General features: G+C 58.9%; 1 protein-coding gene across 1 annotated transcript; it reads right to left on the minus strand.

Annotated features, from left to right (window-relative positions):
* Positions 1–4,458: 4,458 nt before the first annotated feature.
* On the minus strand, positions 4,459–22,063 carry NR5A1 (nuclear receptor subfamily 5 group A member 1). The gene is made up of 4 exons (XM_008055092.2): positions 21,444–22,063; positions 14,745–14,864; positions 12,979–13,126; positions 4,459–4,737 (listed from the first exon to the last, which is right to left on the minus strand). Exons 1-4 carry the CDS (start codon positions 22,050–22,052, stop codon positions 4,490–4,492), a joined length of 1,125 nt encoding a protein of 374 aa, XP_008053283.2. The 5' UTR covers positions 22,053–22,063; the 3' UTR covers positions 4,459–4,489.
* Positions 22,064–23,627: the final 1,564 nt, after the last annotated feature.

A 23,627-nucleotide genomic window follows, 5' to 3' on the forward strand; every position in this document is an offset into this window, starting at 1 on the left:
CCACCCCGCCCCGCAGCCCGCTCCGTGGCCTGACCACGAGGTGCGGGAGTGGAGCGGCCAGCCGTGTGTCCGTCGGGGTGCCCGCCACCGCCCTCCGAGACGCCCGCGGAGCCCTCTGGGCATGCAGGGTTCTGAGGATGGAGAAACTGAGGCTCGGGGAGAAAACTGCCCAGGGTCTTCTCCCAGCCACGATTCTCTGCCAGCCCAGCCCGAAGGGCACACTTTCCTCCAGGTTTCTAGAAAGAGTGCACAGGGGCCTTTCCTCCGAGCTCCGCCCGACTCTGCTCTGCGCGGGGCTTCAGAACCCATGTCCGTGAAAGGCACTGAACAGCAGCCCCTGGATCAGCCCCTCCTCCGGCGGCCTCAGCCCCTCCCTCCTCCCACCGGGGTGTGGGCCCCAGCCCTGGTGCTTCCCTAACCCCACCAAGCCCGCGACTCTGTCCCCACTCGTTCCTTCCCACCTGCCCCCAAGTTCTGACGTGCCCTGCAGTGTCTGTGGCAATAAACTGGGGGGCTCTACTGTCTGGCCCTCCCTGGGTGTTGTCCTGGCCTGGGGAGGGGCTCTCTGGGAAGAGGGAGGGAGCAAGGGAAGCTGCCACCGGCTTTGGGACTCGGCCTTGACTCAGACCGAGGTCTCTCTGGCATGTAGTGCAGGAACCTGGGGGTGCAGTTGGTGTGAGTGGGGGTCGCCCAGCAGGCAGACTGCCCAGAGGAGGCGCGGGACAGCCACAGGTGCAGTGTGGAAGCTGGGGCTTGCTCCAGGCCTGAGGGTCTTGACACTGGGGAGTCAGACTGTGGGGCCAGACCCTTGCCACATGCATTGCATGGCTGTGGGCAAGATCATTCTGAGACTTGGTCTCTTCTTCTGTAGAATGGGTCTTGGGTCTGGTAGGAAGGAGCAGGGATAGTATGTTAGGGCTTAGCTCCAGGCCTGGTACCAGAGTAGGCCCCAACGCAGGGGTCAGGCAAAGGTGGGGTCCACGGGCTGAAACTTGTGGTGCACAGGCTGCCGACACCATCCTGCTGACATCAGCCTGGCTCATTGCCGCTGCTGCTGGTGCTGCAGCATAGCCCAGGAGCTCAGGCAGCCTGGGGGAAGGGCTGCCTGAGAAGCTTCATCAGAGACCCAGCGATGCACACACAGCACCAGCGGCCTTAGTCGCTTCGACTCTGAACCCTGACAAGGTGCAGTCTGGGACAGAATCTATCTGGGGATGTTTGACCCACCCACACGAGTCCAGGAGTCTGGGTGATTCATTCTGGGGACAAGAGCTGTTAAGCCTCTCAAGGCCCTATCCATCACCTGTAGCACGGAGGACATGGGCCCACTCGGCAGTGCATGTGAGGGGTCTGTGTGGTCCAGCGTGTTAGTTCTGGACACAGTGCGCAGCATACAGTAGGCACTCTGGAAACATCAGCTGTGGCCAGAGACATGCACCAGGCTGTGGGGGCCGGACCCTGCGGCCCAGAGGAGGTGAGGGCCAAGGCCTGGAAGGCACCAGACTGGGGAAGAGGTCTAAAAGAAGACAGCATGGTTCCATGGGAGAGCAGCAGAGCCTCTGCCCTGCGCTGGAAAGGTGGAGGGAAGGTTGGGTCATTCTGGCCTGAGCGAGCGGGGTGGGTCCTGCCTGCTGCTGTGGGGGGATGGGAGCCCGAGCTGGAAGGAGCAGCAAGGAGGTGGGCAGGGCACTTGGCAGCCCCCTATCACCTTAGTGTCCTCTGACTCCTTCCCCTCACCTTCATGGGGTTCCTGCCTCCCTGCAAACCGGTCATAGGGGCTGTGGGGGAGGGGCAAGAGGTGGAGCCAGCAGGTCCTTTCCTGTCTCCCCTCCCTTGTTCCATACCCTTCTTCCCCACACACCCCCTCTTTACTCCCTAGTCAAAGGAACTTCTTCTAGCTCCCCAGACACCACTGGCTAACACCACTCCATCTTCTACTCACACTCTGCCTGGACTGCCCCTAACTCCTGTCTAGCTGGTAAACTCCTGGGCATCCTTCAAAACCCAATTTGGATGGGTTTCCTCTGCTATGGTGCCTTCCTGTCCTACCCCCGTTCCCCCAGGAGCAGAGTCAACCCCTTCCTCATCTTGTTTGGCTCAGTTACATGAAGTATCACAACAGACTATAATCTGATGAAGATAGTCTCCTCCTTCAAGACTGTACATTGCCCAGGGCAGGAACCAGGGCCTCTGCTTTATTCCTGCAGGTGCCAGGAAAGAGAGGGGTACGTTTTTCTTTGCATGAAAGTCCCTGCCATGCCATGTGCCTACACTGTCCTAGAGGGGCACCTTCTTCTGATTCACACAGAAGCTCCAGGGGGTCCCGGGTGGCCCTAGGAGATGAGTTAAATTGGTCGACGCGGGTCAGGATAAGGGAGCTTTGCATGGTGGCCGTGCCCCTTCTCAGCTGTGTGGCCTTGGACAAGCCATTTACCTCTCTGTGCCTCAGTTTCCTCACCCGTAACCTGGCTGCCACCTATGGAAGCGGCTGGGAAGAGCAGACTGGATGAGGCAGGTGAAGTGCTGGTCACAGAACCTGGAGCATGCAGGGGAGGGAGGGAATCCAGGAGGGACGAGACAGGGTGGAGGGGAAAGGACCTGCGCTCAGATGGTTCGTTCTCTCTTCCCCGGTTGAGGGGCTCTTGGCAAGTGCCTTCCCCACCTGGATCATAGCCCCTGCCTCACAGGGTTGCTGCAGGGACAGGGAGATGAAGGATGGACAGAGTAGGTGCTCAGTAAATGGCTGGTCCTTTTGACCCAAGCTGGAGGCTGAGCTGGCTTAGCCAGGAAAGGGAAGACGGAGGCCGAGAGCCGGAAGCCCAAGTCGTCAAGGTCCTAGGTTTGAGGTAGAGCCCAAACCCCAGCAGCACCTGGGGTCCCCTGACCCAGCCCCACCGTCCATCCTGCCCACCCAGAGTTTTGGACCAAGGCTGTCTGTGTGTCATCTCTGTCCAAGTCAGAGCCCCACTCTTGGCCACTCAAAACCCACCTGGGAGGTTCTGCTTTGGCTCCAGAGTGTAAACAGGCAAAGGTAGCTGGAAACTAATTGCAAAATTTATTCCAGGACTGCGGGGGCTGGGGGGGATTCTTAAGGGCACTTCTCGTTTGGGGCTGTGGGTCTCTGACCTTGGCAGGGGCACGTGTTTGCGGCGGAGGACCGAGACAAGGTGGCAGAGGGTGAGGGAAACAAGGATGTCCAGTCTGGTCCAACTGGGCAAGCTGAGTGCAAGCTGCAATGGCACCGTGAAAGCAGGGCAGGCTGCAGGTGCCTGGTCTGGGCACGGAGGACAGAGAGGCCTCTCCCTAGCACCTGGCCCTAGATAGTATCTTCCACGACGTAGAGCAGGAGGCCAAGGGCCGAGGCCCAGTTTCATGGGTTTGCAGCAAGGGATGGGGCATAAGGGAGGGGCTTGCCAGCACTTTCCCTGATCTAGAGGCCAGGTGTCCTCCCAAGTTCCCCGTTCCTGCCCACAGAGACTGAGCACCCCACGGGGCACCCTGCTGTTCCTCCAGTGGAGTGGAGGGCAGGCAACAGCTCTCCTTTGGATTGGGGTGGGGGCTCAGAAAGGACCCAGCACCACCCCCAGGGAACTCAGTACAAGGGTGGCTGGAGATACCACGGGCTGTCCTTGGTGCTCATCCCCAGATCCTAGCCTCTGTCCTCAAACCTGTCCCTTCCCCTCCATTGTGCACACCTTTCAGGGAGTGTCTAGCAGAGTCAAAAAACAAGCAAATGAAAAGAGGACTACCCACCTGACCAGTTACGGGTGAGGCTAGAACATTGCCTGTACCAACCCTTCTCTGGTGGGAGGGGGATACAGAGACGGCTGCGGAAAATTCTTTTCAAATAATGCATCAGAGTTCCCCTGCAGAGGTCAGCTAGGGCACTAGGGCTAGGAAGGGGGCCTCTTAGTCCTAACCAGTCTCCTAGCATCCTCCAGGGCCCAACAGCCCCTGCCCCATGGAGCAAATGCACTTATCCCTAGTTTACAAGACAGAGAATTTCCCTCCTAGTGTCTGGGTGGAGGGGGGTGGAGGAGGGAGGGTGGGAAGGGTAAGGGGTGTTCTGGAGATCCTCTCTTCTCCCCCGGTTGACGCCCCTCAACTCCTTGTCTCTGTTTCCAGGAAAGGGGGAAGGGGTGACCTCTGACCCCAGGGACATGGAGGCCCACCAGGGAACTAGGCCCAACCTCCTCCCCTGGACCTGCATGCTTCAGACCCCAGGACAGACAGCGGGGAGCAGGGGAGGGAGGGGTTAGCAGCCGCCTCCTCGGGCACTCTGAGTAGCAGACAAGTGCCAGTGGCTGGCGGGGGCCACCCCACCTTAGCCAGGCCCTGCCCAGCCCGCCGGCTTTCCCAGACACACGGCGTCAGAGCTGAGGGGCAGGGCCTACCTGGTGGGGCTCGCGGGTCAGCGCCATCCACAAGCCGTCTGAGGGCTACAGTGATGCAGCCCCTCCCGGCCCTGGCCCCGCCCCGTGGCCCAGGCTCAAGTCTGCTTGGCTTGCAGCATCTCAATGAGCAGGTTGTTTCGAGGCATCTCGTTGCCCAGATGCTTGTGGTACAGGTACTCCTTGGCCTGCATGCTCAGGGCCCGCACCTCCACCAGGCACAGCAGCAGCTGCTGGAACTTGTCCCCGCAGTGCGGGTAGTGGCACAGGGTGTAGTCCAGCAGGGCGGCGTTGGCCTTCTCCTGAGCATCCTTCACCAAGGTGTGGTTGTTCAGGAACTTCACATCTGCAAGGGGAGGGGTGGGGTCACCAGCAATACCTTTCCTATGGCTACCACAGAAACGGTCACTGCCACCATCAACCACGACCCACAGTCCTCCCTGTCACCACCGTGTCACCATCACCACTGTTGCCTGGTTGACGAGCACCACCGCCTTCACTGCCAACACTCACATCACCCGTCACCATCCTACTGCTATTGTCAGTATTGCAATGGTCACGATGAACGCAGAGAATCACCAGCCTCAGCAGGTGCATCCTGGGTATGTTATCCAACCTTTCAGTTTCCCCCTCTGTGAAGTGGGGGTGACAGCAGTGCCTACTTCCCGAGACTTGTCATGAGAACGTGGAGAGCTGACACACGCAAAGTGTGTGGGTGACGAGCCTCGCATGGAAGACACTCAGAGGTCAGCTGGTGTCACATCCGGCTCTCACCACGGCCTAGGCCAACATTAACCTTGTTGCCATGGTCAAAGCCATCCTGTCACCATCATAAGCAGTACCTCATCTTCACGGCCATTGCTATCCCCATCACCACCCTGCCACCATTGCCACCGTCACCCCATCCCCACTAAGACCAGAGAGGAGCACAGTGAGTAGTTCCATCTCATACCATGAGGCAAAAGGACCAGGGCCCCATTCTAGAGAACATGGGCACTCTTCTGTGAGAGCTTCCTCCCGGGGTCACCAAGGACATGGATGTTCACTACAGCAAGAGAGATGTTCCTCAGCCTACACCAGGCTATGTCCCCGATAAACCCACCAAAAGCTGAGAATATCGTAAGTAAAAAATGCATTTAGACCAGATGTGGTGTCTCACACTTGTAATCCCAGCATTTTGGGAAACCGAGGCAGTAGGATTTCTTGAGCCCAAGAGTTTGAAACCAGCCTGGGCAACATCGTGAGACCCCATCTCTACAATAAATTAAAAAATTAGATGGTGTGGGGTGCGTGCCTATAGTCCCAGCTGCTTGGGAGGCTGAGACAGAAGGATCACTGAGTCCAGGAGCTTGAGGCTGCAGTGAGCTTTGATCATGAACTCCGCCTGGGTGACAGAGCGAGACCCCCAACCCCAAAAAAATGCATTTAATGTACCTAACTGCCAATTGCCATCACATAGCCTAGCCTCCCACAGACGTGCTCAGTATGTTCACAATGGCCTGCAGTTGGACAAAGCCATTTGACACCAACCTACTTTATAACAAAGTGTTGAATGTCTCTTGTCATCCACTGAACATGGCCTGAACATGAAGAAGGGAGTGGCCTTGTGGTCTTTGTGGTATGCTTTCTACTGTGTGCATGTCGCTGTCACACCACCACGAAGTTGGAACTCATAAGTTGAGACACCATAAGTTAGGGAGGCGCGGTGGTGAGGCTGGCTGTGTGGCGACCGCACCCAAGGAGACGTGTGTCACAGCCAGGAGTAATGGAGCAGGCACAACACAGGGCAGATGCACGGGCCTTTAAAAGCACGGGGCTGAGCGGAAAACAAAAAGCACAAAAGGAAGTGCTTTGAGATCTGTAAGGCAAAGCCATTTACATAAATTAAAACTCTGGACACAAAGCAGGCACATTATGGGAAGGACAGGGACGAACAAGATGATATGCATCAGACATGAAGGAATGGCTCCCTGTGAGGGGCTGACTCTGTGTGGACCCATGGTCATCCGTGCCATTAATGGAGGGGTGTGACCCGAGGTCCAGCAAAGAGACAAAAATAAAATGTCTTTGGAGTGAGACAGATGAGGCTTCGAATCCCAGTTGCCATTTAGGAGTGGTGGCCCTGTGGGCCCTGCCCCACCCTCACTTGAGAGGCCTTCCTTCTCCCAGAAGGGGGCCAGGAGGGGCTGTGGGTGGGGGTAGCCTGGGTCAGTTTCTTGTCACCCAAGTCCTCATCCCCGCTTGCAGGCCCCTTCAGCGCTCAGGCAGCTTCTACAGCTGGTGCCCTGCCTGGGTCTCAGGGTCAGGAGTAAGCCATAAAAATCAGTCCCAGTCTGCAAATCCTGGCTCAGCCTTGCCTGGGAGGTGGTGCCCAGTGGCTCAGAAAATGGCCATCCAGGAGCTGGCGTGGTGGCGCATGCTTGCAATCCCAGTACTTTGGGAGGCCAAAGTGGGAGAATCATTTGAGCCCAGGAGTTCAGGACCAGCCCGGGAAACATAGTGAGACCGCATCTCAACAAAAAAAATTAAAGAGTTAGTCGGGCACGGTAGCGAGTGACTGTAGTTCCAGCTATTTGGGAGGCTGAGGCAGGAGGATCACTTGAGTCTAGGAATCCAAGACAGCAGTGAGCCATGACTGTGCCACTGCACTCCAGCCTAAGCCACAGGAGCAAGACCCTATATCTTAAAAAAAAAAAAAAGTCACCCATGCACTTCCCCTTCACCCCATCTCCCAACCCTGCTGCTGCGGGGGAGTCTGGAGCCAGCATGTGCAGCCCTTGGCCCCGCTAATCCCCCTAACACCCACTGCGCCAGGAGAGCAGGCCGCTCTTGGCAACCCTGATCCCTGGCCGCCCCCAGCGCGCCCGCGGAGGCCTGTGTTGTCCAAAGTCGGATTTAGGGAAACCCGAGCTGGGCCCAGGGCGTATGGCAGGATCTGGCCTCCACCCTCCACCCCCGCCTTGGGCCCTCAATCCTCCCTTTAGTGCGTGAGCCAGGGCATTTTCTTCCTCACCACCCCAGGATCACCACAAGCTCAGAAAGCACCTCTGTGCCAATTAGATGGACATTCCCCTTGGCCCCAGAGACAAGGCTGGGTTTCAGCACCACTCCTCCCAGCCCAGGTGCCCTTGTGCAGTGAAGGACCTGCCCAACTCTATGGAGCAGCCCTGCTCGCCAGCCTGGCCTGTCCCAGACACAGAGGTTGTGGGAAGTCACACCACCTAGCTGGGCTCCCGGGGACAAGAGGGGGCTGCTGGACCCATCCCTGTCCCAGCCTTTTCCATTCCAATCCTGTCCCATCTGCCTTTGCTCCCCACCATCTTCAGGGCTGGGGAAGTCTGATATTGCCTTCTGACAGTTCACGGTAGGAGGCCAGGGGTCCAGAGAAGGATAGGGACCAGCTCAAGGCCACACAGCAGGAAAGGGGCCTGGAGGAAACAGCTGGAGTGGAGGAGGACTGGCTAGAATGCCACAGTAAGGGCAGGGATGGGAGGGGACCCGGGAGGACCAGGGCCTTGGCTTTACCAGGATTTACTGTCCTCAGCAGCAGCGTTCCAGGGACAGTGGGGCGGAGTGTGTGTGTGGGGGGGTGCAGAGCAAGGACAGGCATTAGGGACGGCCCCCGGCAGCAGTTCTGGGGACTCTCAGCCCTCTGCAGGCTGGAGGCCCGCTGCCCCTCGAGGACAGACCCGGGGCTAGGGAGGGAATCACATTACAGGGGGGACCCCAGCAGCTCCAGGCCAGGAGCTGGGGCCAGGCTTCCCGGGCACTCGCCTGGCACTTGCACCCCCTCAGCTAATCCCTATGGACACCCAAGTGCATCCCCAAGACTCAGAGCAACAGGGCATGCCCAAGACACATGAGATAACAGAGCCTGGATTCGCCCAGGCCTCTGTGACTCCAAGCCCAAGGCTCCCGCTATGGGCAAGCAGAGCTGGGCAGCCTCACTGGAGCAACTGGGCATAACTTTATGTTCCATCCAACCCAGGAGTCCCATCCAAAAGCCCCCACTCCTGGAGTCCTGAGTGTCCCCCTGAGAGGCTACTCTGGACTCCAGACTCCACTTCCTCCTCACTCTGAGCGCTTAGGCATGTCACTCCCCTTCTGCAAGACTCCCTGTGCCCCCAATCTCTAGACTGTTATGAGGATGTGACAGGACATCGGATGTGATGCAGCCAACCTCCCACACAGCACCATGCCCTTCTTCTATGAAACACTGGGGCAGGGGCCAAACCAACCCGGAGACACCCCCTTCCCGTGTCCGGGGTTCAGATCTGAGCTCTACAAGCAGCTGGGTGGCCTCGGGCAAGTCACTTGCCCTCTCTGAGCCTTAGTTTCCTATCATCTGCACAATGGGGCCAAATTAATCTGTCTCCCAGGGTGGCCCAGACCTGGGCCTAATCTGTGTGCCCAGCTCTGGGCCCTGAGCGCTCGCAGGCTGGAGATGGGCACAGTGGAGACAAGCCTCAGCACCGGGGCCTGCTCGGCTCCCAGCAACCCTGGAGGTGGGGGGAGCTGGGAGATGTGCCCCCACCTCAAGAGCAGCACGCTGGCTCTGCGGAGCTGGGGGCCCCCAGGTTCTCAGAAAAGCCCCCTTTTCACGGTTTAATTGAATATTTGAATAATCCTTTCATTCCAGCGAGGCATAAAGAATGTTGTCCCAATAGCGGTGACTCAGGCAGGCGCCCCCGCGCACAATGGCCCCTCGAGTGGGGCTGCTATTCAGGCCGCCTTTTGTTGGCGCGGAGCAGTGGGTAAATTGCAAACGCTTAAGGGAATGCTGCTGCTGCCGCCTCAATGGAAGTCAGGAAATCGAATGTTAGGTCAATCCATTAAGCTTCGATTAAGTCCTCGGGGGAACAATGCCAGCCGGGCCCATCTTCATAAACACCGTGATTGCCAGGAGAGAGGCACTAATTTTAATTAAACCTCCTTACCTGCCTCCGCGCCCTCCCCAGACGGCTATTTAGACGCCAAATGGCACCCTTATGCGGAGGCAGGCGAGAAGGAGGCGCTGAGGGAGCGGGGTGGGGGACACCGGCACACAGTCCAGGCTGCCCCGCCCAGGGAGGAGCCGCCTGAGCGGCAGCCCCACACACCAGCTGGGAGTCTGCGGGCAGGTGGCGGTCCCTCTCTGGGTCCCAGTGTCCTTGGAGGCCCTGGCTCTGGGGGCTGGGTCATGCGTGCAGCCCTCTGGTCTGTACTCTGAGGCTGTCAGCTCCACTCCAGCCCCGGGTCCAGGCCCTGGCAGGGCTCTGGGCTACCTGCCTGCCATCCTTCCGCTGTGCCACACTGAGGAGGGCCTGGGAAACTAAATTTGATCATGTTGCTCCCTGTTTAAAATCCGTCCCAGCCGGCTCGGTGGCTCAGCCTGTAATCCCGCCCTTTGGGAGGCTGAGGTGAGTGGGTTGCCTGAGCCCGCGGGTTCGAGACCCACTTGGGCAGCGAAACCTCATCTCTGCCATAAATCAAAAAATCAGCCGGGCGTGGTAGCGCATGCCTGTAATTCCGGCTACTCAGAAGGCTGAGGCAGAAGGATCGCCGGAGCCCAGCAGGGGAGGCTGCGGTGACCAGGAGCGGCCACTGGACTCCAGTCTGGGCGACAGAGTGAGACTCCAACTCAAAAAAAATAAAAATAAAAAATAAAATAAAATCCGTCCCAAGGGAAGGTTGCAGGCACCCAGGCTGGCATGTAAGGCCTTGTGCAGCTTGGCCTCCACCCACCTCACCAGCCTCCTCTACGCTCCCTTCCCCCCTCCCTGCAGCCACAGCAAATTTCCAGGACTCCCCGTAACTTTGCACAAGCAGCTCCTCTCGTCTGGAATGCCTTTAGTGCCTCTTGCTTTGCTTCACCAAGAAAATTCCTACTCACACTGCAAGGCCCGGCTTAGAGGGCCCTCCTCCCAGAAGCCTTCCCTGATATCCCAGGCCTTTCTGGTCTAGCCCTGATCTCACCAGGCCTCCTCCCTCACTGCTCTCCGTCAGCTCACGCAGGCCACTCCTGGAGCCTCCTTCTCCTCTCCCTCCTCCCCCCTTCCTCCTCCTCCTCCTGTTCCTCCTCCCCTTCCTCCTCCTCCTCTGGCAGCCCCAGCCTCATGAGATTCTGGCCTGATGGGCTGGGGGCTCCTGCACTCACCTCAGCCAGACCCCTGTTCCTGTGCCAGACATACAGCATGCGAGAAGGGCAGAGACGGTGACCTGCTTCACTCCTTCACTTCATTCATTAACTTGCTCATTTGCTCACCAACTTCACAATGATGATTACGATCAAACAACACTGACGCACATTCCACAGAGTCAGGCCAAGCACGTCAAGGATCATCATCATGGTCATTTTATAGATGGGGCAAGAGAGGCTCAGAGAGGGAACTGACTGGCTCAAGGTCACACAGCCAGAGAGAGACCAGATTTAGAATCCAAGTCATCTTCTCCACCTAGTCCTACCCACTGTGCCCCCCTGCCTCTTTCTCTTTAACACACACACAGACACGCCACACACTCTCCCACCCTTCCCTGACCCCCAGCCTGTTCCAACCCGGCCCTGTAGTCTCTGCCCATCTTGCCAGCCTCAGCTGCCTCATCTGGAAGCAGGATGAAGACTAGCACGGAGGGGAGCCGGGCATCCCCTGTTCTGGGTACAGCCATGCCTGGACCTGAGAGAAGCGAGATGGGCTCAGCTTTGCTATCCTCCTCACACAAACGAGAGGAAGCTTGGGTTCAGCTCCAGGTGTCGGCCAGGGCCGTGCTGGGCCTGGCAGTCCTGAACCCCTGGGGCTTCGGTGGGAAGAGGGGTTGGGGCCCAGACATCCTCCCTGCTCTTGTGGGGGTGCCTCAGGATAGAAGGAGCCTTGATCAAGGAGGCCTTGCGATGGCAGTGATGCTGAGAACTGCCACCTCATAGACCACCCAGACCCCACAGACCCCATAAAGGCCTCCAAGCACCACGCTCACTCCAGACTGGTCATGCTCCCAAGCCTTCAGTCACTCCCAGTTCCACACACACTTTTCACACATACTGACACACAAAAGACTCTAGCCTCTGTTCGTGCACATGTGAGCATGGGAACAGAGGCACAGACACACACAGTGCTCCTGTGACCACCATACCCATACCACACAGAGCTGGCCACACACGTCTGTGCCCCAGCCCATGCCAGCTGCTGAGGACAGGGTAGGGGGCTGCCACGACAGGCAGGGGTGGGCGAGGATATCAGGCCACCACTCCCAGCACTGCCTAAGATTCTGCCCCTTCCCCGCAATGGTTGTCCCTAGCCAAACGCCTGCAAAGCCCTGCTGATGTCCTGGGGAGGCCTAGGGCAGCCCTGCAGGTAAGCCCTCCAGCTACCGGCCTTTCTGCTGGTCAGGAGACCCAGCCCACCGTGCCCGGTCATTGGCCCACGGTGGGTACTCCCAATCCCACCAGAGTGCTGCTCTCACTTTTCATTAATCAACTCCCTTCTTCCCCTCTGCCTCCCAGCATGCTGTACTCTTCCTCTCTGTGGCAGGCACACCCTTGCCTGACTGTGGCTATGATGCCAACTGCCACAAAGGCAGTGTTTCAACACTGCCCGCTCCCCAGGTGATGAAGCACTCATCTTCTCTGCTCCATCCCCTCTGCATCTTCTAGGTAAAGATTTTACCCAGCAGACTTCCACTCCTTCTCCAGAACCCTACACAGACGTCCCTCTTGCAGAAACGCCTCCTGGGTTCCCCGAGCCACACCCATCTTTCTGTTGCAGTCCTAACACCCAGGCGGCAGGTCTCGTCTCAGCTGGCAAGGAATCGCCCCGTGTCCACAGCACTGCCAGGTGCAGGGAGAACACTGGTGATGATTTGCTGGGACCAGCGGCGGGGGGGGGGGGGTGAAGCCTGGAGTGGCACGGGTGGGGCTGGGGTCATAGGGCTTTCCATAGCTCTCCCCAGAGCTTCCTGGCCACGCGTTACTAAGCACGTTCCGTTTCGAATCTGTACATTTGCTAGTCATATTGTGCTCCTTGTGTCTCTCCCTAGAGAAGATCAGCTCCGTGAGGGCAGGGGCTGGGGGTCCTTTTTACTCACTGCTGCATCCCCAGGGCCTCGCATAGTGCCGATGCTCAGCACATGTCTGTCGAACGGATGAATGAGTGAGTGAGTGAATGAATGAATGTGTAGGCAAAGGGTTTGGGCCCCCAAGAGCTAGAGTCAGAATTTGGGACCCCCAAGATCAGGGAATTAAGGAAATCAGGGCCCTAGAACAGCGGCTGGGGAATAGAAAGTTCTAAACTCATGCATGTTTTCTGCGGGTGGCACGGGCACTTTTCAGGGGTAGCCAGCCAGAAATTTACCGGGTCCCCAAAAGGGGTCTTTGTCCCGTGCAGGGCAAATCATAGACATTCTCTTGGTCCTCTGCTTACAAGCAGAAAAATGAGGGTCCTGGGGGAAGCTGCCCCCAAGTGAGAGAAAGGCCTGGGTCGGGCCCTCACACGTCTACTCCCTAAGGGAGGGTCCTGGCTCCCCAGCCTCATCACCTCCTGTGCCTCACCCACCTGCCTATCCACTGCCCCTTGCCGTCTCCGGCCAGCCCAGGCCTCACGTGTGTCCCACTCACCGAGGCTGAAAAGGATGAGGAACTTGAGGCAGACGAACTCCTGGCGGTCCAGCTGCAGGGCGTGCAGCTGCAGCACCAGCTCCTGTGCCCGCAGCACCAGGCTGTGCAGCAGAGAGCCTGCCTGGGCGGCCACCGTGGTCAGCTCCACCTGGGGGCCAGAGGGCATGGGTCAGGGGCACCCTGAGAGTCCAGGTCAGAGGGGCTGTGGCCAGGAGCGCCAGCCTCGGAGCTCAGCTAGGTACAGTGGCATCTCCCCCTGAGCTCCCCACTCGCCGCCCGGTGCTGAGGACACCCATGACCTGCCCACCACCCGCCCCTCCTCCACAGGGCAGCAAAGCAGGCACCGGGCAGGTGGGCGCAGGGGCAGCTCTAAGGGTCCTCTGTATACAAGGCGCCACCGGACCCAGCCATACAAAGGGTGTCACACCGGAGGTGGGGGTGTCGGGGGTAGGGCAGGGCTACTGGAGACACGCGAACACATCCACATGGCCACAGAAGACCCCACACACGCACACTGGCTCATGACTCAGCTCACACACACACGCATGCACGCATTCACAGAGCTGTCCCCCCACATCACAATGTGAAGGCACAACATGCATGCACACACACACATCCTTGGGTGCTCACATCCAGGGTAACACCGACGCATGCATGCATGCCCACATCAGCGGGGGGACAGGATAGTGATACCCACACACCTGTGCATGTGGAGAGATGTGCACAATAAAACACAGGCACATATGTACCCACACGCACCCTGGACATTCCCATGGCCACAGAGACCCGGCCGACGTGTGGACACTCACTCCGCACATGACTCCCGGCATTGGCACCCTCAGGAAGCCCAGAGTCGCCCCCTTGGACCCAGTGTTCCCATCCACCTGCCCTCGGATGGCTGAGACGCCAGGATGAGGAAGGAGGGCCTGGGGAGGCTGGGCGGGGTGCGGGGGCAGAGCCTCCCCCAGCAGCACCAACCCAGCCGCTGCTCCTCCTGTAATCTCACCGGGAGTGACACTCCCACCACAGGCCACACTCGCTTCGAGTCCCCTTCTTCCTTCTTCTCTTTCCCTACACCCCCTCTCAGCAGTGGGGGGTCCTCCTCCCTGACCCAGCAACTGTCCCCATACCCTGCCTGATTCCTCAAATGCAACCTTCCTGTGTCCCTCCTCTACCTACAACTCTCCCCACCCCTCTGCTTTGTTTTGGGGGGTTCTCTCCAATCCCTGCTGTTCTTCACTCCCTGCTCTGAGGGGCACCCGAATTCTGACTCTGAGCCCTCTGGAGCCCTTTGCCCATTCATTCATTCGTTCATTCGTTCAGGATCTAGGACCTGAGAGGTCTTGGCCATCAACCCAACCCCACAACCCTTCCAGCCTCTTCTCTCATGTCCTCCCACCAGCACCAGCAGCCTGTGGGGACTCAGCGCTTCCAACCCACCCCCTCTGAGCCTGCAGTGGAGACAGGGACTGCCCCGCCATCACCTCTCACCAGTGACCAACTCCAGTTAATTCTCTGGAGACCCAGTGCCACCATCACCTCCTGCAAGAGCCTCCCCTGAGCTGCTCCCCACAGAGGGCTCCAGAGCTGGTTTCCCCTCAAGGCCAGACCAGGGCTGCTCACAGGGGCTCGGGTTAGGGGGTGTCCCATGCCCTTGGGGAAAGGGCTGACATCAGGGTTCCCAGAGCCAGCCCTGAGAGGCCTGGTCCTCTTCTGGGCCTGGAATTCTGGATGTGTGCGGCAGCTGGCAGGCACAGGGCAGTCACCTCCTGCCCGGTGACCAGCAGGATGCTGGCCTCCTTGCCGTGCTGGATCTGGCGGTAGATGTGGTCGAACACCAGCAGCTCGCTCCAGCAGTTCTGCAGCAGCGTCATCTGGTCGGCAACCTGGAGGAAAGAGCACCGGTGGGCTCCAGCTGGGGTCTAGCAGGACCCTTTCTCTCACCCCTCCTCCTCCTCTCAGCTGGGACTCAACTGGGAGGGTGCCTCTGGCAAGCTACCTAACCTCTGGGCACCCAGTCCACCCCTCTATCTATGTCATCAAAGTGAGGCAGGGCCTAGCAAAATACCAAATGAAGGTCCAACCTGGGTGCCTGGGACTCAACAACTCTGGCTCTTACAAGTTGTGTGGCCTGCTGCCAGCCCCCACCTTTCAGTGCTTCAGTTTTCTAGTCTGTAAAGTGGGCAGAGGACTTAGCAGACGATCTGGCACAAACTGAGCACTCAATACATGTTTGCGCCTAATGTCCACAGAAGTGCTCTGAAAAGGACCCCTTCCAACACGAAGCGAGATGATTATTAATATTAACACCGTGCCCATTTGGTCTATAGTCACACCTCTGGCAGCCCCAACTGCTCCAAGAAAGAGAGCTTCCCCAGTGCCTTCGGCCAAGAAGGAGGGCCCGTCTGGCCTGCGGTTGAGCCCAGGGAATGAGCAGGAACAGGACAAGGACAAGGGGCAGATTCTGAATGGTGGTCAGGGGCACTTGGTGCAGAGGCAGGAATGGCCCCTGTTGGGAGTGGCCTTCAACTGCGGGGGACGCTGCCTTCCAGCAAGGCGAGGGTGGAGGCTCTTCACAATGGTGAATGGGACTCAGAAGCAGGGCTAGGGACCCCCTGGCCCAAACCCCTATTTTCCTCAACCCAGAGAGGGTGAGAGGCTCTCCTAGCATCATGGCCAGGGCCATGGCTGGCATTCCAGGTCCACAATCTCCACAGTGACCAGCTGAGCCCTTCTGGGTATTCAGAGCATACTAGGCACCGCAGGTCACCCTCCAGTCCCTCAGCACGTGCAGCCCATCAGGCAGCCACCATCTACCCATGGACACTGCCCAGGCCCCTTCCCGGGCCATGCCTTGTGGTGAATGCAAACCATGGTTGCTGACAGTTGTTACACTGCAGCCCAACAGTGAGCGAGGTTGGTACCTACGTTATAGGTCATTACCTACATTATAGAGAGAAGAAACTCATCACAGAGAGGTCAAGGAACTTTCTCAAGGTTACACAGCTCCGTCTGGCTCCAGATCTGTGCTCTTAACCAGCAGGTATGGAAGAAGAACCCCTCTTCCCCCTTGCCACCCAGGAGGTCTCTTACAGGCTGTTACCGCCCCTGTGATCCCTCTTCCTTCCTTGATGCCCTCACCACCCTCTGGACATGGAATCTGTAACATCCGAGGGCTCCAATTCAATGCCTCTGTCTTTCCCTGATTCCTGAGAGGGCTCATCTCTGAGCCCCCAGAAGAGGCACCAGTGAGCAGATAACGAACAACCGTGTGCTGCCCAAGGCATGCACCAAGAGCATAGAGAAACCACTCTCAACCTGAGGCAGCCCCTGCCACAGGGGAACAGAGCCAGCTTAAAGAGCAGTTCTCTCTTCTGGGGAGTGGGGTAGAAGCCCCATCCTCCTCTCCATTGCTCTTCTCTCTTGGGGCATCCCTGGGCCCTCATCTTCCAGCAGACAGAGGGAGAGAAAGGAGAAAGTGGATGAAGAGAAAAGTGAGAGCTGGACACGTGGACAAGTTCCTCTGGCCTGGCCCCAGCCTGTCAGTTCCTCCTTCCCACTCCTTTCCCTCGGCTCCACACGGGCATCAGCACAGACCCAGCCATGGGATCCTAGGCTAAGCCCCGGTCAGGGTCAGCCCTCAGTGGGAGGGGAGACTGCGAGTTGGACAGGGGCTGAATCCCGAAGACATCTCTCCTCAGGAAGTAGGCCCCAAGGAGCGGTGAGCAGGAGGCCACCCCACCACAGTGTCCAGGAGGGAGGCATGGTGCCCAGTAGGGTGCCAGACGTGTTACCTTGCCCTAGTGACATTCTGCCCCCCGGTCCCTCAGCATGTGCAGCCCAGAAAAGGAAGGAGAGGCTCGCCCAAGGTAACACACAGGTGGCTGGGCCTGTCTCCTGGGGGCCTGGGAACTTCTGGAGGCCCAGGCGGGAGGTGCCTGCCCAGGGAGTCGCACTGGCAGCAAGCAAAATGCAGGCCCACCTTTGGCGACCCAGATTGGGGGTTGGGGAGGACGTGCTCTGCCCCCACCCATCATGGGCCTGCGGGAGCAGACACCCTTGTGCCTAGATTGAAGGAACAAGGGGGTGGGGGGTGGAAGAGACGAGATAAGGCAGAGAATGAGGAGATAAGCAGGCGGGGCTTGGGCAGCTGCAGAAGGGGTCACAGTGACCTGGCTGGCCCGGCCCGGGAGCAGACTCTACCCGGCCCTTAGACCCTGGGAGGGGGCAGCCCTCCTGGAGAGGCAGATGGAGCAGCAGGGGCAGAGAGCTGCCATATGGGGGCTGAAGCTTTGGCACTGAGTGCCCTGGGTTCAAGTCCCAATCTGGGCCATGTGTCCTTTTGCCCTAATTTCCTGTTCTGTGAAATGGGAAAAATTATTTCTGTCTCTTGGGGCTGGAGAAAACGTATGAACACACACTGAGCTCTCTGGACCCACTCTTGGCCCTCCCGGGGCTGCTGTCCTCCCTTGGTTTCCACCTGAGCCCTTGGCCAAGCCACCTGTTCTGTACTCACTGCTTCCCTTAGATGGACAGATGAATGCCTAGGGGCACCAAACTCTAAAATACTGCCACAATGAGGAGCACAAGTACACACACACACACACACACATACACACACACACACACACACACACACAGTTTTTATTGAAAAGAAAACTGAGGGCCGTGACTGCCAGTCCCTCTCCGCAAGAAAGCAGGTGGCTAAGAGGCTCACTTAACCAAAGAGGGTTGGTTCCACCCCCCAGAGGTTTCTCCCTAAGCTAAAACCTCCTCCTTCTCTGCCCTCAAACTTCCATGCCTTCCTGGGAACAAGGGCATTTGCCATCCTGATCCTGGGGTCCCCAGCTAGTCTGGCCTATCTGTTCAGCCCATCATCTGCTTCCCTCACCCCCGCAACCCCCACCGGACTGCCACAAATCTTCCTGGAGCCTTGACACTTTGCAGCCTGCCTCAGAGACGGGGTATTTATGGGTGCTGAGCTGACCTCCCTCCCTCCAGGGGCCCCCTCCAGAGCCCCCTGGGGCCTGATCGGCCTAGCTGTGAAGGCCAGCAGGCCCGTAACTCTCCAGGGCTGACATGCCACAGGCTGGCCGGCGCTCTCCTGGCCCAGAGGTCGGCAAGCCGGCGTCTGCCAGCCCAGGACTGATGGGGTAATCGCTGCTTAGTGAAACCACAGATCCGGGCAGTTAGCTCTGTTGCCAACGGGGACCTCGGTGCTAGACGGTGAGGTGACCCGTGTCAAGGTGGTCATTAGGTGCTCCTGGCCCTGCTCCCTCTCCCTGATGCCCATCTCACATCTCCCCGTGGTCCTTCACGGTGACTGTCCAGAGCATGACCGTCCAGGCCCTGGACACGCCCCAGGAAGCAGGCAAAGGTGAGTTTCTCCACCTTGCAGGTGAGATACTGCTTCATAAGCCCAGGACAGAGTGCCCTGGGAGGAGCATGGACACAGTGTGCCCTTCCCCCATCTCCTCCTGGCCAGGCCTGAGTACAGCCTGCATATATAGGGAAATGGCAGAGCCACAGGAAGAGAGAGGAGGGTAGCTGTGCCCTGCTTCCTGAGCTCAGTGTGCCAGGCCATGCTAAATCTTTTACCTGTCCCCGTCACTAAACCCTGACAACAACACTACGAGGTAGATACTAGTTAAACTCCTCCCATTTCACAGATGAGAAAACTGAGGCCCAGAGGAGTGACGTCACTTACCCAGAGTCACACAGCGTGCAAGTGGCAGAGCTGGAACTTGACAATGGGCCTCTCTGACTCTGGTCTCTGGTTTCACTTCTGTGCCCTATCAGAACTACCATGCTATGATTGATTGAGATGGAAAGGTGGAGACAGGGGGCCAGCCATTCACGCTGGGAAAGAGGATGGAGGAGGAAAACCCCAAGAAGCACTAGACGCATCTGGGATCCCAGCATCCCCTACAGCCCCACTGCAAACCTGGGCCTTCCCTGGAACAGCATCACAGATGGGTGAGCGGGCCTCCACATGGAGGCTCTCTGGGGAACCCCTCCCTGTCCTGGGATGTGGGGCCCCAGCCGGCCCTGGCAGCCACTCTTGGTCCACTCTTGGGCCGAGTTCTGCTCTGACATCACCAGCCTCTCCAGCCCTGCTCCATAGGCCCACCAGGAACTCCCAGAACGCATGATGCCTCTTTACGTTTCAGGCCTTAGCCTATGCTGTTCCCACTGCCTGGAATGTCCTCCCCCTTCTCTGACTGCTTTCCGGATAGGCCCAAAAGCCTCCTCTGACTCCCTTAGCTATAGCTGCTTGCTCTCCCGCTGGGCTCCCTCCGCCTCCTCCTTTACTCATAGAACCCTGGCCCTTTGCACTGGCATCCCCATGCGCATGTCTGTCTTCTCATCTAGCCTGGCAGCTCCCTGGGTTCAGTTCATTTTAATATCCCTGGTGTCCAGTCCTAGGTCTTCCCCACTCTCAGAGCCAGAGAGCCCCCACTTCCATCTGCTAAGATGCATCCCGGCTGGCGGTGGGGGCGCTGAACGGTCAGCCAGAAGGGAGGCCAGGCTCAAGCCGCACCCCTCCCACCTCTCTGCCTCTTCCCCTCTGGGTTTGGAACAGACACCAGCTCTGGACCTGTTGGACTCGTAGGGAAAAACCTTCCTCCTGGCTGCCAAGAGGTGCCCTCAGGACTGGGCTGGTGCCTGTCTGCAAGGCCCCTTTACAGAGGCTGACGGCCACAGTTCCTATTCCTGGGTTCAATTCAGAGACTCTGGGAGGGGAAGCAGGAAGGTTTGGACCACGGAGAAGCCAGAAGCAGGAAAAAACACTCAGCCAAGCTGGGACAAAAGCCCTTCCCATCCTGCGTGAAAATCCCCGGGAGACCAGGAAGATGGCCAAAGGAAGTGCCCTGCCCCTGGATCCAGGGCTCTGGAAGGCCGGGAATGCCCCACTCCTCCTCTCCTCTGCACAGGGGCTCATGGGAAGTCTGGCAGGAAGATGAACCAGCCCGAGGGGCTTGGGCTCCTCATCCCTATGGAGGCCTCCAGCAGTGAGCAGAGAGCAGGTGGGAGCACTCTGGACCCTGTCTTTCACTCCCTCCGTTAGGTCCAGAGAGGGGGCAGTGGTGAGAGGGGCTGGGTGAGAAGCCCACCCACAACAGACACGTGGCACTTCCCAGGCCTTAGCCATGGCAGGCCCTCCACAGCGGAGGAGCCATCAGCACCGATCCTGGATTCCCAGAGAAACCCAAGCTCCCAGCCCCATGATGCCCAGGGCTCAGGGTGCCCCCGCCCCACCTTCATCCCCCACCACGCCAACCAGGGCAGGCAGTGCCCCCAGCCCATCCGGCCACATGCCCCTGGAGGAAGCCCAGGCCCAAGTGGCGTCAGCACTACAATGCGGCTCAAGGCTGCCGTGGCCCCAGCAGGGAGGGCAACGGCCCGCTGTTTACAGCCAGCCCCAGAACAGCCAGTGGGACAAGCCTGGGAAAGCCAAGCACCAATAGGCCTGGACTTGAGAGTACCCATACCCAGGCCAGGGAGGGATGGGCCTTGGCCAGGGTGGAGGGGCTTCTGGGGGAGGCCTCACAGGGAGCCAGGTTGCCAGAGGAACAGCTCTCAGGCCTTAGGCCCTTCAAGCCACTAGGTGGGATGACTGGGAAGTTCTTTCTTATGGTTGGCCTCAGTCTCTCTTGCTGCTTTTCTGCTTACTTCAGCTTCAGGTACCTCAACCCAGGGGGAAAGAAGGCCCTGCAGTGGACGAAGGCTGCCTCACCCGGGTAGGTCAGTGGGGGGCACTGAAACCCTATCTGCCCACCCACCCAGCTCCCCTGCACACACAGACACAACGACACACAGTTGCACACCCAATTGACCAAGCACCACACACAAGAGATGTAAGGGCAGTGAGAGCTTGCTCCTCAGCTAGGAGGGAGAAGGGCCCACAAACATCCCATGCTCTGAGACACTAAGAGGCCCTCTGTGGCATTCGAGGCCGGCGGGGATTGGCAAATGGGAGGAAGGATGAGCTGGGTCCCCTTCCCAACACTGGGGTGGGGCCCTGGGGGACAAGACAGTCTCACCAGGACTCAGCTAGTTCTTTGAGGGAACCCAGGGTCTCAGTGAAAGAGAAAGGCCTAGAGAGAGAGAGAGAGAGAGAGACCGACCCAGAAGGGGGAAGAAACAGACACAGAGGGGCAGAGAGACAGCAGACAGCACTCAGGGAGAGAGAGAAAGAGAGAGACGAAGGCAGACATCAAAGAGGCAGAGGCTGGAAGAGCCAGAGTTTGGAGAAACAGAGAAGAGAAGGAGGGAGCAGGGAGGGAGCAGGGTGGCAGCAGGGGACCCAGGAGGCTGTGACAGACCGGAAATGCCGCCTAAGGTCCAGAACAGCGTCCCCAGGCACCAAACCCAGCAGGCAGGAAGGCCTCATCCAAAGGTGGGCAGGCTACGGCGGAGAGGATGCCTCCTATTCCGGGGCTGGCTGGGGGAGGGGGACTCACCTCCAGCTCCTTGAAGACCATGCATCTGCGTGCCCAGTCCACGATGGAGATGAAGGTTTGGTCGGCCATCCTGCACAGGAGGCCGAAGGGTGCGGGCTGGTCGGGGCGGCCCTTGGTGGGCTCCTGCAGGCAGCCCACAATGCGCGCCCGCACCTGGTCCTCGTCAGGCTCCAGCTGCAGCAGCTGCAGGATGAGCTCGGGCACACCGGGCCCTCCAGAGAAGGGCTCTGGGTAGCCATAGGGCAGCCCAGGCTGCGGGGGGCTGGCGTAGGGCTCAGGGTACTCAGACTTGATGGCACGGCCGGGGAAGGCGGGGTAGAGGGAGCCAGCCAGTGGCCCGTGGGCACTGGGCACGGCCATGGGTAATGCTGGGGCCCCAAAGTCGCCCAGTGGCCCGGCAGGTGGACCCGAGGCCAGGCCCTTGGGCTCAGGTGCATGCAGGCTGGGGGGCAGCATATAGTCCGGCGCGGGAGGCGGCGGTGGAGGCACCCCCATCGGGGGGCCCGTCTCCAGCTTGAAGCCATTGGCCCGGATCTGTGCCTTCTTCTGCTGCTTCAGGGCCCGGTCCCGCTTGTACATGGGCCCAAACTTGTTCCGGCCACCCCGCATGCGGTCAGCGCGCACGGCTGTGGGCAGGGGCAGAGGGTCAGACTCACCCTCTCCAGGTCACCTTCCAGACTGCCCTACCGCAGATCCTTTCCAAGCAAATCTGACTGTGTCACTCTCCTGCTCAATATCCTTTTGTGGCTCCCACTGTGCACAGGCGAAGTCAGCCTCCTTAGCCTGACATCCAAGGTCTTGCTCAGCGTGGCAGGCTATCCCTCCTAAGTCCCTGCGTTCCTTCTCCGTCTCACTCACTTCTCTACTCCTCTGCCTGACACTTACCCTTCTTTCTCCACGCTGTCTTTGACGTTTCTTCAGCCTCAAACCCTTTTCTTTCTCTTGTACTTGCTGAACAAGCAGCCCCAATACCACCACTTCCAGGAAGCATTCCTGGATTCACCCAGACAGAGTCTACTGTTCCTGCCCCAGATGTCTTGCCCCTTGCTCACTCTTGTCATGCTGAGTGGATCATGCCACGTGCCCCAGGCTGCAAGCTTCTGCGGGCTCAGCTCTGGGTTCAGGTGCCCAGCACAGGGCCTGGCAGGGAGATGGTGACAGGAAGGGGGTCCTGGTCAAGCCTTGTTCACATCTGGGTCAACAGCTGCCTGACTGGTGAACCTCTGTTGCAAAAGGATTTGAACTTCCCTCACTGATGTCAGATATGAAGCTGAGTCTAGGGCTGGCAGAGGCTCTGTGCTGGGGGAGGGGACCTCTCTTGCTGAACAGATGTTTTTTTGGCCAAGAATGTGTCACCAGGTCGACCTAACAGGTCCCTCTCCGCAACTGGAGCGTGGGTCTAGACCCTGCTCACACAGGACTCCACCCTGGGCTCTGGGAGAAGGGAGACAGCAGGAGAGAGAGTGGTGCTCAGCAGGGATGGTGGCTTGGCACCACCCTGCCAAACTTCCCCAGTCCTGCCCTGCTCCCTCGGGCTGCAGCAGGGTTTCTGCCGCCCACAATCCACAGCAAGTAGCTCTGGTGGCCCCTCATGACTGGGAGCTAGACTGTGGACTCTGGGGACAGAATAGGATTTCCCCTCCCACCCAGGAGTTCCTCCTCTCAGAGCCACCTGGGGCATTCTGCCTCCAAAAACTTTGGTCAGGCCAGGCATGCCTGTAATCCCAGCACTTTGCCAGCCAAGGCGGAGGATCGCTCCAACCCAGGAGTTTGATGTCAGCCTGGGCTACGTCGCAAGACCTCGCCTCTACAGAATAAAACCTTTTAACAATTAGCCAGGTGTCATGGCTATGACTATGGTCCCCGCTAATCCGGAGGCTGCAGAGGGAGGATCACTTGAGCCCAGGAGGGTGAGGCTGTGGGGAGCTGTGATCGTGCCACTGCACTCCAGCTGGGGCAAGAGTGAGACTCCGACGCAACAAAAAAATTAATCAGCAGCTGCCTGCTCAGCGGGCGGTGTGGCTGGGGCCGCAGAATGGAAGCCTACGACGGTCCGCCCTCCCAGAGAGCAAGTTCCCTGCTAAAACTTCTCTCCTCCTCCCTGGGCGCAAAGCGGGGCCGGGGCAAGGAGCCAAGATGGGCCTGGGCTCTCTCCGGGGCCGCTGTGCCCACTCCCCAGCCCTC

Source organism: Carlito syrichta, unplaced genomic scaffold (genome assembly GCF_000164805.1).
Source record: "Carlito syrichta isolate Samal-C Ts95f unplaced genomic scaffold, Tarsius_syrichta-2.0.1 Scaffold301655, whole genome shotgun sequence".
NCBI classification, from domain to species: Eukaryota; Metazoa; Chordata; class Mammalia; order Primates; family Tarsiidae; genus Carlito; species Carlito syrichta.